The sequence below is a fragment of the Crocodylus porosus genome, unplaced genomic scaffold (assembly GCF_001723895.1).
Source record: "Crocodylus porosus isolate Cpor-Errol unplaced genomic scaffold, CroPor_comp1, whole genome shotgun sequence".
Classification (NCBI taxonomy): Eukaryota; Metazoa; Chordata; order Crocodylia; family Crocodylidae; genus Crocodylus; species Crocodylus porosus.
In genome coordinates this window covers 220972985-220987510 of record NW_017728886.1, presented here as the reverse complement: position 1 = coordinate 220987510, position 14526 = coordinate 220972985, and the positions used below count along the sequence as shown (strand labels likewise).

At 40.6% G+C, this 14526-nt stretch overlaps 1 protein-coding gene across 1 annotated transcript; it reads left to right on the top strand.

Annotated features, from left to right (window-relative positions):
- Positions 1-5098: 5098 nt before the first annotated feature.
- LOC109319885 (myelin P2 protein-like) lies at positions 5099-10617 on the top strand. The gene is made up of 4 exons (XM_019549718.1): positions 5099-5274; positions 6920-7092; positions 7363-7464; positions 10367-10617. Exons 1-4 carry the CDS (start codon positions 5202-5204, stop codon positions 10415-10417), a joined length of 399 nt encoding a protein of 132 aa, XP_019405263.1. The 5' UTR covers positions 5099-5201; the 3' UTR covers positions 10418-10617.
- The last annotated feature ends 3909 nt before the right edge of the window (positions 10618-14526 follow it).

Below are 14526 nucleotides of genomic sequence, written 5' to 3'. Positions count from 1 at the left end.
CTGTCAGGGCGGCTAGGATCTGGAACCAACTTCCAAGAGAAGTGGTGCTGGCTCCTACCCTGGGGCTCTTTAAGAGGAGGCTGGATGAACACCTTGCTAGGGTTGTCTGACCCCAGTACTCTTTCCTGCCATGGCAGGGGGTCAGACTAGACGATCTACTCAGGTCCCTTCCGATCGTAGAAACTATGAAACTATGATGCAGCCTCTGCCCCAGCAGCTGGCAGTCCCAAGAGAAGTGGGCAGTGGCGTGCCAGTGAGCTCTACACCGTGGCTCTACACCATTTCTAAAGTGGGTGCTGGTTCAGCCATCTATTTTCTTTCAATTTTGAACAGAAGCAACATGGTGGCTAGTGTTGTCATTTTATTAAGGCTCCTCCATTTTTTTTTACCCTTACCGTCTATTTCTTCCTTCCTTTTCAGAGTGTTTTCCTTTGTCTGAGTGCTAAGCTTCAGTTGTAAGCTTAACTACACAAAATTTAAATTCACATTAAAAAGCTCAGCAATGTTTAAGTATCTCTAAGCACACAGAGTGGTTACTGAAAAATGAAATTGCTGGTATAAATTGTCCCTACCTGCCAATTTCCTGTTTATAGTCATCTCTACCTCATTTCAGTCCAGTTCCATTTCATTTCCATTCCAGTTCAGTCCTTGAACTAATGAACTACTTTCTAAGGTTGCAACTATCTGAAATATGCAGAGCTGGAAACAGTGGCTATCAAATTCTATTTTTAAAATGAGCCTGGTCACACAGTTTCCGGCAAATCCCTTGATCTGTAGACTATGGGTCCTTTGAGTTCTAGTATATTTTGGACCTTTGAGTTCCAGTAAGAAGTTATTTTTCTGTTATACTCACTTACTATTTACAGATTTCTTAGTGAGTGATACTGAGAAAAAACCTTCTATCTTCCCATATTTCCAGTAGTTTAAGAGAATGCTAAAACAATTTTATTCTTTCCCTTGCTTTTTTTGTCATGTGATATTTTTTACATGCTTTGCTCAGTTCAAAGGAAATTCAATATTTTTAAATGTGTTCTTGGTTTAGATTGTCATTACAACTTCACTGTTGCTCTTTGACTCACACTAGATGTTTTGACTTTTCTAGTTCTTTTGTGGCTTTGTATACTGGCTTGGTAAACAAGATATTAGCTCAGATTTTAATTACATAAAAGTCAACAAAGGGTAAACAGAAAGAATAGGGCTAATTTTCTCCTGAAATTCCCTTCTTCATCCCTTCCCCCCTACAAAATGTTGGCAAACATTTAGTTTTATTAGAATAAGCATCCAAAAGCAGCAAGTAATTTTGGATGTCCAACTTAAGAAACTTTATATGGGCCTGATTTTCTCATCCAAATGCTCAGTATTCTCTGAAAAAAGCCACATAAAGGCTCAACACTAAATGGAGACCTTCAAAATTGCTAGATGCTTTAAAATATTGGACCTTTGCTTAAACAGTGATTCTGATGTCAGTTAAAGCAGAAGTAATTCCACTGATGTCACTAGAATTTACACCCATCAAAAAGATTGGGAAACCAGTTGCAAGTGTAGCAAATATTTGACCAAAATATCACATAAACTGCATTGCTTTCATTCATTTTGTTATTCTATATAACAAAAATCTACACTGGGAAGAAATGTTTTGAAATATGTGAATGCTCTTTATTGCTTATGATGCTTTAATTTCCAGAGTCATGTCCAGATGTGCAGAGGCATGCACTTGCACTGGAAAAAATAGTAGCAGTGCAAATTTGTGCTGCTACTTTTTGGTGTAATGCACTCCCCAGTACACACACTTTGGTGAGGGACAAATTATCCTGCTTCAGGCAAACTGGTCTTACCCATCTCCACCTGGCTTCTGGCATGCTGGAGGAGCCCAGGCACAACTGGAGGAGTGGAGATCCTCTGGCTGGCTGTCAAAGTGTCTCCCCGGAGGACCAAGCCTCCATGTCTTCTGGTGCACACTCCTGTTGCATGTGCCACACTTCTTTTTCCCCTGGTACTTTTTTTGCTACTGGGATTTCCCAGTAGCAAATTTTGGCCCCACGCTGCACATTTGCATTGCAGAGCATGTTTCAAAGTTCTCCACCTGCAATTTGTGGCACCCCAAAGAAGTTGCACAACCCTGTTCATCTGGACACAGCCAGACAGCATGTCCTGCAAGCCCACCTCTAAGCAGTTTGAGGTGCCACAAACCACATGTGGCATATGTGCACCCATTTGCCATGCAGCTAGTTAGCACTGCAGTGGGTTTTTTGACACTGTGAGATTCTGGTGTCAAAAAAATACTTCCACTAAAAAAGTAGCATCATGAACATGACAGCCAGAAAGGGAGCCTGGCCAGTCAGAGCCATACTTTGGCTTCTGGCCAGGCTGTGAGTGGTTGGCTTGGTGCCGCTGCTGACCTGGGAGCCCCCCAAGTAAAACTGCTGGAGCCAGCACAGATACTTGTCCCAGCCTCTCTTACTCCATCCAGGTCACTTTTCCACATGCCGAAGTGTGCACGCAGGGATGTTCCTGGGGTCAAATAGTAGTGGCACAAATATGTGCCACTGCTATTTGTCCTGTGGGAAATACATGCCCCTGCATGCATGCTCTCATTGGGATGTGCCCAGAGAGCTCAAATAAGAGTCCATTGGGTACATCCAGATGTTCAGGGGCATGTGCTTGATGCAGCACAAATAGTTGCACAAACGTGTGCCACTACTTTGTGCTGCAGTGCACGGTCCTGCATCTGCACTTCGCTGATGGACAAACTGCCCTGCTTCAGGCACACTGCCCTTTCCCAGCTCCTCCCAGCTCCTTCCAGCTCCCAGCATATTGGAGCAGCTGGGGTACAAGTGAAATAGCAGCGACACTCTGGTTGGCAGCCAGAGAATCTCCCTGGAGGTCCAAGCCTCCATTTCTTCTAGTGCATGCTATTGTAGTGTGCGCCGCGTTGCTTTTTTCTGTGAGGTTTTTTTTATATCAGGATTTCCTGGTAGCAAATTTTGGGCACATTTTAATATGTACCATGTGCAGTTCATGATGTTGCAAAGAAGTTTGCAGAGCTACAAATTACATGTGCCTGCATGTCTAGATGTGGCTTACGGGTACAATCCTACATCTGTTAGAGTCAATGGTTAAACTCCACTTTTATTTCTATTTTCTGTTTTTAGTATTTTATATTTTTAATAAATGTTTGTTATTCCATGAGAAAATGACATTAGAGTTACTGGATTATATGTGCCTAGATCACTCTTCTATTTTTAAATTTGTCACATTTGCTTTCTTTCCTGCTTATAGGATGTCCCATTTGGAGAAAAGATGTCCTATGTGGACTTCCCAGATACTTCACTCCTGGATCGTATGCTATCTCATTCTATAATATTAGAACTGGTCCCACTCTATAATTAAGCCAGTGAGGCAAATGAATTTTTACTCTGTTCTTAAACAGGGTTTAAAATAAAGCTCCTTTTCCCTACCACTCATCTGAGCTCAGAATCACCCTCTCTTTCTTTATCTATGCATAGGGCGATGAGACTGGGCTTCCAGATACTCTGGTATTATGTTCACTGGTGCATGCTATTCTTCTATCTGGATTTTAAACCTTAGGAATGAAACTGCTGCTTCTTCTTGGGGCACAATGATTGATGGTAGTAACGTTCATGTTGCTTGAGCAGTTTAAGACTGGCTTTTTGTCTGTATAATTAAAGTACTGTCACTATTGTTCTTAAGGGTACTGGTACTGCAGTGTAAACTGATCTATTCTGACAATTTTTCTCTCCTTCAGTTTCTTAGGGACTAATTCTGCACTGTGCCAAGCACCTACAAGTCTAAGGACATCAATCCTACTTGTCTTGTAAAAGTGCATGACTAGGGAGTTAAACAGAGGTGTGAATACCCATTGAGTAAATGTAGTAGTATTCTTATATTATGCATATTGGGAAGTTGCATAATGCAACTAGTGGGGTTCTTCCACTTGTAAGGATCATTTAGGAAAGAGAAAACAGAATACCTGTTGGCATTGATTCTTAGCTCTAAACTATTTGTAGTTTTTGGAACTTCAATTTTCTGAATTCCTGAATTTCAAATATAGGTGGACTTGATTTTTATTTACTGAAACACTGGAGTTGTAAATGAAGTTGCTTTTTATGAGTTGTAGGAGTAATTTATTTATTTATTTCTAGAAAAAAATATATTGAGGAATTCTGTGTCACGTGACTAACGACTCTTTCACTGCCAAGGCAAGGAAAGGTATTCTATGACATCTTCTCAAACCACTACTTCCTGTTTCAGAACGCCTTACCTCCCATTCATGTTTGTCTTCCAACAGATCAGAAATATTCTGAAAGCAATCATTAACACTCACCTTGACTTTCCTATCATCTGCTATGGTTTCTTCAAACTCCTGCCCCAGTTTGAAAGAAATCTCTGTATTTTTGAAGATGCTTTCAGTCCTGATGGTAACCATATCACAGACCACCTCACTTCTTGGTCTGTTTTCTTGTTAGGAAGAAAGGAGAGAGAGCAGTTGCAGGTTAGCGGGGAAGCAAGGTGGCACGGACTCTTTTCTTTATGATGTAATGTGGACTACATGAAAAGGGCATTCCACTGTTTGTGACAACAGCTCCTGGCAGAAAGGTGGAAGTCAACACAGAATAAAGAAATTACATTGTCAAATGATCAAATACTTAGGAAAGCAGGAACATGGAACTGGAAGGGGCATCCCAGGCCATCAGATCCAATCCCTAAGTTTACAGGCAATAATTTGTCTAAAAGTATCCACAAAAATATTCACTCTAGCCCTTCATGACAGCAGTGAAGATGGTGACAGTGGAAGGTGTGGTATTGGGAGGAATGTGAGCATTGATGTTCATCATACTGCTGTGCTTGGCATCATTATTTGGCTCAGACATTGGATCAGTAACCTCACATCCTGGTCCCTATGTGTTCTGCTTTATTCAGTGGAGGAAGCAACAGCAGGCACAACACTGAGTCTTGGTACTAGCACAAGTGGCTTTGGACAAGGTACACATTGTCTTGCCCTGACATTACCCTTTCTGATTGGTCTGCTCTGAGAATTACAAGTTCAGGCCATCTTTAAAAAGAAGCTATTCAGACTTGTGTAGCTCATACAATCTTTCTGCCTCCCACTGAGAGCTGCTGCTGTTGCTTGTTGCTGTCTTTCTCTTGAGGGATACTGCCTCACAAAGCCAATAATTACAATGTGTAACCGATTTGTGGGAACCTGGAAACTTGTCTCCAGTGAAAACTTTGATGATTATATGAAAGAATTGGGTGAGAATTGCTATTTTTTCTCATTTTTATTTTAAAATGTTTCTTCTTGTGCTTTGCTCCTGGATAATGTCCTCTTTGTGGCATTGGGTGCTCTTCATTCCAGTTAGTTGTACAGCATAATTTATGTATAGTTTAGTTTCTGCATCTTAGCTTGAAAAAGAAAAATGTCAGTCCCAATTTCTTGTAATATCTCAGCAAGGACACTTCTGTGTGTCTTGAGTGCCCAACTAAACTTATGACTTGCAATAATTTACAATATTCAGTCAGCTTGTGATGGTGCCATTCTATCCACACGCTTGGCTTTCTAAAGCCGAAATCCTGGGAATTAATCTATTACTGAAAAATTCAGGAATGTAACAAACTAGGCATTGTTTTAGTCTCATATTTGTCCCATTACTTTATAATAACTATACAGTCAGTCTCAATGTTACTGTTGCTATATATATGATTCACCAAGGCTTTAATCTTTCTTGGAAGAATTAAACTGGGTAATAGATAAATTCTAGTTAGTTAGAGCACATATGATGTATAAATTCATCTAATGAGGTTTTTCTGAAGGTCTTAAGAATTTTTTTTCAGTAGTGAATATTTACAACAAACATTACACTTTAGAAATACTTTATTGTCATTGCACATGCCACCTTTCATTTGACCATATTATAGAATTTACAAAGGTGGTGACTATTATTAACACTATTTTTCATTGAAGAAGTTAAGACACTGTAAACCAAGGGTCTTTGCTCTAACTAGTCACTGATATCTCCTCAAACTAGCTGACCATGATGTGGCCCTATGTATTAACCAGACCATGTAAATAGATCCTTGGAGAATACTTATGAGTTTGAGACTTTCTGCTTCCCTTTATTCTTCTATCTGAATTTTCTCTATGTGGTCCTTCTATTTTTCACTTGCATTTAGATACTCCAGAAACATTCAGTGTCATTTGCCTTCTGCAGTAGAATACACTGCCTAGGAGCATTTCATTTAGTCTTCATATGCGATGTTGTGAAGAATAGGCAGCAATGCATGAATGTCTTGATCCTTAAATTCTCCACTATGGCTTACTGACAATTTTCAAGTTTCAGAGCATAGCAGGACAGGTCTGTGCCCAGGGCAGCTATTGATGCATGGGGCAGCACCAGCTCCTGCCTTGCCAATTATGGTGACATGGTCAGCTGCCACTGTGGCAGTATCTGCTTTTATGTCCCCCCACAGCAGTGCTGGGGACTGCTGCCCTGTTCATAACCCCACTCCCTCCAGTTAAACTGCTGTCAAATTCTGACAACATTTGAAGGAAAGAAAAATAAGGAACAATTCTTCACAGCTTTTTTGAGAAAGGAGTCCCTTTTTTTTGATCCACACTATTCTCTGGTGCAGTGCAGAGTTACATCTCCCTGTGTTTCTTGCTAACTAAAACTACACTAGAACTGCATCATCAAATATGGCCTAGTTTGCAAAAGGAAAGATGCACTTATTTGGAAAAGCAATATTATGTGTAGCTTCTGCATCTGAAGAATCAGAGTCACATTTGAAACAAATTTTATAGTATTCATGAAGAAATTGCTCCTTACTTTGCACTGAAGTTCTGTAAGGTGAGGATGTCCTGCTCTCTAGAATGTAATGGATTTTTATCTCTGGCCTATAGGTGTGGGATTAGCCACAAGGAAAATAGGTGGCCTGGCCAAACCCAAGGTGATCATCAGCATGAAAGGTGATGTGGTTACCATTAGGACTGAAAGCACCTTCAAAAATACACAGTTTTCCTTCAAACTGGGCCAGGAGTTTGAAGAAACCACAGCAGATGATAGGAAAGTCAAGGTGAGTGTTAAAGATTGCTTTCAGAATATTTCTTATGTGCTGGAAAACAAACAGTAGTATTTTTTGTCTTGTATAAAGCTCTAAGAAAACTGCAATCATTATTGTAAAGCATCCCAATAACAAAAAAAAGGTTGGACTGAAACTCACTGATGCTGAATGTGTAACATACAGAAAACATGGAACTTGATGAATGTAGTATACATTTTCACTGTTATTTAAAAACAGCTAGTTAAAATAGACACATTTTGAATTACGTCTGGTTCCTTGCAGAGTGTCATAACCTTAGAGAAAGGATCATTGGTTCACATGCAGAAGTGGAATGGTAAAGAGACTACAATAAGGAGAAAGCTGGTGGATGGAAAAATGGTTGTGGTAAGTGATTAGCAGGTGCCTGATTGTTAATCACTGAATGATGTAATGGCTACAGATTAATTTTAATTATATTGTCATTTTTTTTCTTCTCTTTGGTTTCAGAAATTTTCAGAAATAGAGGGGGAGAGAATGGGAAATAACCCTAGGGAGCAAGGGAGAGAAAAAGTAAATATTATTTTCCAAACAAAAAATAATTAAGGTGACAATATTGGTAGACTTGCAATTAACTGAAAAAATATTACCTTTCAAAAACATTATAATTAAAAAAACCAAAACTCTTAAATGTTGGAAACCTAGGGGATACAGGGATAAGGTTGCATTTCTCAAATAATTCACTTAAACGCTCTTAATTCTGTTACTCTATTGATCCAAGCCTGATATCTTCCTTTTTGTCCATGTAAAAATAGTGCACCTCAGAATATTGGTTACATATATTTTTCATAAATATATCTACATTTCCAATTAATTAACATACCTACTCTGTCTTTTTTAATATAAGTATTCCAATAGCATGAATGAGGTGTTTGAGGTTTATATATGAAAACACTTTAGCTCTGTATCTAATTACATTTGGATGATAGATTGACATGTGGAATCACAGAACCAGGTTTTGGGACTGAACAGCCCTACATGTGTGCCCACCATATCCACAGAATTAGGTTTTTAATGAATGTTGTGGAATGATTTCTCTCAATCAGTCTGATCAAGATTTTGCAAAATTCTTCTTGCAAGAACCATGCAGGATCATAACACAAGCCAGAGGACAGCTAGACCCACAAGCTTATAATCTTAAGGCATTTTAGTTTTGTCGTCACCGGAAAGGTGCTTTGGGTAAATAAAGCGTTATATTCCTCAGATGTTTAAGGGCCAGAGCTAAAGTAATTTGCATAACTTGTTGGAAAAGAGTACTATTGATTCTGTATGACCCAAGTTTGTAATGAAGGAATATTTTTGTTTTCCAACTCCATTGTTCATAACAGATACAAACGACTAACATGTGCTTATGACCTTAAATTGAATTATTTCCTGTCAGAGTTATCTTTCATGCAATAAGGATGCATGAGAGTGCTTTTATTGTACTGGGAAATTAAGGACGTTTTGTGGAGAGGATGGTTTTCTCTTCCTTCTGGCTTCCTGAGGTCTACACGAAAGGATCCTCAATTAAGCCCACCTCCTAAGGTCTTTTGGGGCGGAGCCTTACCTATTGTACACCCTTTGAGGCAAAAGGTGTTGATGTTTGTCATTCTCTATCCTCCCAGTCCCCTAGGCCTTTTGCTAGTGAGCCTCATTGATCCTGAAGATAGGAGGAAGTGGTCTATGGACTTTTCATTAATAGTGTTTAGATTATTTAGGACAAAATGGACCATTGTGATCATTTAGACTGACCTCTTGCATAACGTAGGCAATACGATTTCCCTGAATAAATTCCTGCCATGAATCTAATAGCTGTAGTTGGACTGTATGTATTTTTTACAAACATCCCATCTTTTTTTAAATCCTCCAAGGGCTTGGCAAGCCATTCTAATAGTGAAACACCCACACCATATTTCTAACTTGAATTTGTCTCGCTTCAGTTTCCAGCCATTGGATCTTGTTATACTGTCACTTGGTAGAATAAAGAGTCCTCTATTATCAATTGTTATAGACTGCAATCAAGCCAAACCTCAACCTTTTTTAAAAAAAAACAACCAGGTAGAATACGTTGATTCTCAATTCTTTAATAAAAGGGACATGAGGGAGCTGTAAGGAGCAGGAAGGATTGTTTCTATAATAGCTTTAAGAAGCTCTTTGGTTTGCCCCAGAACCCCATCTAGCTAAGTAGCCTTCTTCATCCCCTTGCAAGGACAGTTCCCGTTTGACCCTGGATTGGCCACCCTAGGAATCAGGTCGTCGTTTGAACTTTACCAAAGCTTGCCTTAGCTGATGTTTCTGTCATTGCATCAATACCCATGTAGGCAAAGATGTTCTTGGAAGTTGGGAAGAAATTTAAAAAGGTAAATACCTTCTACTTTGTGCCTAATTTTATAAAGTGCTCTTTTTCACTTAGTATTCCTAAAAGGTTCATGGTACTGAAAATAAATCCTTATACGCACCTTGTATTTGAAAGGCAGAATGAAAAAAAAAAAAGATCTTTCTGGGCATGTCTACATATGAGCTTTACTGCATATTAGACTAATCTAATATATAGTAAAGCATCACTGTCTACATGTACACAGGAATTTCTGTGTAGATTAATTTAAAGTGCCGTTTGATAGTACCAACAGATACAGGTACTAAAAAATGGCACTTTAAACTAATGCACCTAAGCGCACATGTAGATGCTGACCCAGGAGCAAATTGCTACTGGTTCAGCCCAGTTAGCAGGGGCCACAGCTGCTGCTTGGCTTAGCCCTGACCTCCAGGGGTTGGGGGAGGAGCTGTCCCTGGCTCCAGGGGCAGTTCTGAACTGTGCAAAACTGGGGACAGCTCCTCCTCGCCCCCTGGAGCTTGGGGCTAATCCTCCATGCATCCTACCAGCCTGGGGCCTGACCCCATAGCTCTTTGCCAGCCCAGGATTTCCCCCAGTGCCCCCTGCCAGCCTAGGGCTGGCACCTGGGAGAGCCTGGAGCTCTCCCTGGTTGCTGCAAGGGGGCAGAGCAAGGCAGGAGTAGCCCTGGACTAGGCTGCTCCTGTTTGGCTCAGTTTGCTCCTGACCCAGGCACACATGTAGGCTTTTGATCTTGGTCAGTAAGTAGCAGAAACTGCTCTTAATGTATTTCTTACATACAATACAAACTTCAATTTCCAACTACTGAGTGTTTTTTTTGGGGTGTGGGGGGAACATATATGTTCTATGCAAGAAAATATGATATATAATGCATCTTTTCCCCTTCATTCAATTAACCTTCATTTTATGTCTTAGGAATGTGTTATGAAAGGTGTCATCTGCACTAGAGTCTATGAGAAGGCGTGAGGAAATTCCATCTCTACATCAGACCAAAACTGGCCCTAGAAACCCAGCTTAATTCAATGAGCAAAGCTCTACCCATTATGCTCCTTTAATGTTAAATTTTCTTTTATGAGGAAAACAACTAATTTATATAGTGATATTTCAAAGCCATAGTGTAACTAATTCAAAGTATTGTGATATTTAAATAAAAGCTTCTCAACATGTGTGTCATAGTTTTCTTGCCTACATATAGGATATTTTGGGTTTCCTATAATGGAAACTGCCCACCTGTTCTTTGGGCTAATGTAGTGCATAGCCAAAATGAGGCTATTGTCCCTTATGTACAAAACAACATAATTATAGCTACATAAAAATGGTACAATACAAACTCCAAGGATGTAGTATGGATCAAGAGGTTAATGTTGTTTCACTGGTGGCATCCTTCCTGGTCAGAATTATTCAGATGGCTTTTCTGTTAAATAATACATAAACATAGAAATCTTTCCACTGCAACACTCATAAGTTCCAAGGCACAGGTCTCCTGAACCACACAAGGTTGATGTAATGTGAAATGAAACCCAAGAGCTCAATCAAATGTTGAACAATCTAGACAAGAACCATCTAAACATGTAAGCATGTGCTTACCATTAAGCACATTAGAGTGATTCCAATAACATGTAGGAGATTTCTCAAATGCCTAAAGGTAAATTCACAGTCTATCCATGCTCAGAATCCTATCAGGCTAATGTGGTTAAGGTGCACCAATTTCTAGTATCATATCCGTATCCTTCCCCAATCCAAATGATCAAGAAGCTATTTATGGTGAGTGGGGACAGCCGTTGCCATGATCCTGGAGTAAGGCTTGAATTCATATTGATGGTGCTTCAGTGAGATGTCTTTTAGCCATTTTGTCCCTCAGAACAAACGTATCTCTTTTATAATGAGAGAAACACCACCTCATCGTTCCCCTGCCTGCTCTTCCTGAATAAGTTCTACCCTTCCATGACAGTACTCCAGTTGTGCAATCTGTCCCACAAAGCCTCTGGTATCCCGGTTGCATCAGAATTCCATGACTGTACTAGGACTGTGGAAATCACTGATTAAAGTGGGTGGGAAAAGACTGAATTGTAAATGAGTACAGCTGACTAAGTCCATTGTTTCTGGTATTGGACCCATGAGATCTGACTTGAAGCTCCTACGTGACTTTGATCCAGATTCAAACAGGCATGTGATGCTGAGCTTTGAAGCGCTAGGCACAAACGCCACAAACCTATGCTAAACATTTAGGTTTCTTAGGCTATAACAGGGAGAGCTAGGTGTTGAAGACTGAGTTTCACAACACCTAGAGCATCTAGGGAGGAGAATGCTAACAGGAATGGTAAAGAGAGGGAGGGTATCCAAACCCTGTGTCTTCAGCTTTCTGAATAAGTTCTGTAATTATGAGGCCATTAAGCAAGAGATCACTTTCACAACTACCAGATCTATGGTGATTTTAATGTGGGGATGCCTAGTAGGTGACTTCTAAATGGACTTTGGTAAAATGTAGGTGCCCAAACTTCTGGCCGAGGCTAGATAAGAACATAAGAACTGCCATACTTGGTCAGACCAATGGTCCATCTAGTTCAGTATCCTGTCTCCAGCAGTGGCAGGGGTGGATGCTTTAGAAGGACAGCATTGAACTGGGTATATCTAGAGTGACCTATCCCCTGTTCATTACTTTGCATCCAGTATCATTGGTTTAGAGAGGCTAGATACAACTCTGACTGGTGGCAGTTCTGAGCATGGGCAGTACCAATATTTCAGGAATCTAAGATCATGTCTAGACTTCCAACACTGTGTCCAAGAGTGGCATCATCAAACTCACTTTGCTCCTCTACATAATATAATTTTGCAACCAAAACCAGTGTAGTCAAGTAATGGATTTCTCGCATTTTTGTCTGTGAATGCTACTACAGGTATTGAGGCAGCACATAAGGAGGGCTCTCTAGCTTGGTTGCTAGGATACCTACATTAATTATTTCTACAAAGTGCAGTAATCACAAAAAGAGGGAATTGAATGCACATTCACTACCAAGTAGCTTATAACGCATCACTTAGCCTACTCTTCTTAGAAATGGGACATATGGGTTCAAATCTCAAGTCAAGGAAGACATTACACATCACTAGGAATCTGGGTTTTCTCTGTTTCAAAATCTTAAATTCTCTGAAAAAATCCCAAATTCTCTGATGCATGAGGAAGGGAGTGGGTGTGTGGAGAATGGGGTGGGTGTATGGCAAGGGTAGAGTGTGGGCACTGGTGACACATGGTGGGGGGTGGGAGGAGGCACAGGCAACGTGGCAGGGGAGGGGAGAGGCATATGTTCCCCAGATTTCTGTGCCCACAATGGGCTGGAACTCTGCCAGCCTGCAAGGGGAAATCCATGGTTTCCCATGGTTCTCTCCTTTAAAGGAAAAATCTATGGGTTTCTCCTTTAAAGAAGAAAATTCACTTTTTTCTCTCCTACAGGAGAAAATCCGTGTTTTTACACATTTTTCTGCAGTGAACATAAAACCTGGATCCCTGCACATCAGTCTTTTGTATCGCGATTAAGTGCTCTTATCCCACAGCTGTTGGGTAGAAGTGAGAGCCACCGCTTAAACTGAGTGTCCACAATGAAACATTTAATTTGGGGTCATCTGATGAAACATAAGAAAGCTTTTTTGCTTTTTATATTGGAAAGAATAAAATAATATGAAATTCAGTTTAATCCAAGCCAAGTGTTTTTATTTGATTGATTTATTTATTTTTATTAAAGCAACTGAGCACAAAAAATTAAGTATTCACATAGCCCTGTTCATTTTTCATCTATTTGTTAGTGTTTCCTGTTTTCTGTGCTGTCATGTTTATCCCCAGCTGCCCCTCAGCCTCACATTACTAGTTGTACTTTTTCCAGAGGTATGGGGCAAGGTTAATTGCTGCTTTAGGGTTTTTCAGCTTCTGACTAAAGGCTGTTAACTCTGTTATGAACTTAGAATTTGGCACATTCATCATACACAGAGGCCATTTAAAAAATGTCATGGGAGCTAGAGTTTTTCCAGAACAGGAAAAGTGCAACTGAGCTGATAGTATTGAAGGTGAAAAAACAGCTGAAGCAAGTGGCACATCAAAACTGCACATAGAAAAAGTTTTTCTATAACAATAATCTCCTCAAAGTAATTCTGGGAGAAACTGGACAAAAACGGGGGGTTCTAAAGCCTTAAAAAACTTTATGAAAACATATTTTCCATAGGAAGTTAAGTTTTGCCTTCTATTTGCTTTCTGAATGGTTCAGGTTGGTCAGCTGGACACCTGCAGAGCACCAGAAATGTGTACATTAGATGGTGCTGGCAACTTCAGAACCAAAGGGGACCACTAATGTAAGGGATTTGTGATTGCTTGCACCAGTTGTGCCACAGCACTTGAACAAGCTGTCTGGGACTAGGAACTCACTATAAAGGTCCAAGAATGAGGTCTACAGATGGCCAGCTGCTCTCTGAGGAAGGCCACATGCACCACTATGGAGCTGAGAAGTCACAGTTCCAGGATAAGGAGTTTACGCACAAGGTCAAAGACTGCTTGGGACCCAGCTACAACACCCATGAGTGGCATCAGTGCCTCCTCCCATGGGGAGACCATTGCCGTCCTGAGCCAGAGTACTGGGGCAGGCTGCTGCCCAGCCCCTTCCTCTGCCATGGATATCCCCACTCAAGGGACTGCTCTCTAGGGCAACATGCCTGAAAATCCCATGGGCGGTGCCCTAGATGGCAGCCTTGGGGGGAACGCTGCACACTGCACATTGATTGGGGGATGCCAGAAATGGGGAAACATGGACAACTTATGCACATCAAGAGAAAAGGTTAAACAGCTTCCACCTGCACTGTTTGTGCTGCATAGTCAACACCAAATGGCAAGATAAAGTTACCAATGCTGAGGTTCTTCAACGAGCAAATTTACTAAGTGTGACAGCTCTACTCAAACTGAGATGACTGCGTTGGCTAGGCCATCTGAGCAAATTGAAAGATGGACATGTACCCAAACGCATGCTATACAGGGAACTGTTGGAGGGAACAAGGGCAACAGGATGTCCCATGCTTTGCTACAAAGACAGATGCAA

Bases quoted from the DNA above. Each gene is read 5' to 3' on its own strand.
- LOC109319885 (XM_019549718.1), top strand. From the start codon at position 5,202: ATGTGTAACCGATTTGTGGGAACCTGGAAACTTGTCTCCAGTGAAAAC. The intron at 5,275-6,919 runs GTGAGAATTGCT...TCTGGCCTATAG, and splicing joins TGATTATATGAAAGAATTGG to GTGTGGGATTAGCCACAAGG. The intron at 7,465-10,366 runs GTAAGTGATTAG...TTTATGTCTTAG, and splicing joins TGGATGGAAAAATGGTTGTG to GAATGTGTTATGAAAGGTGT.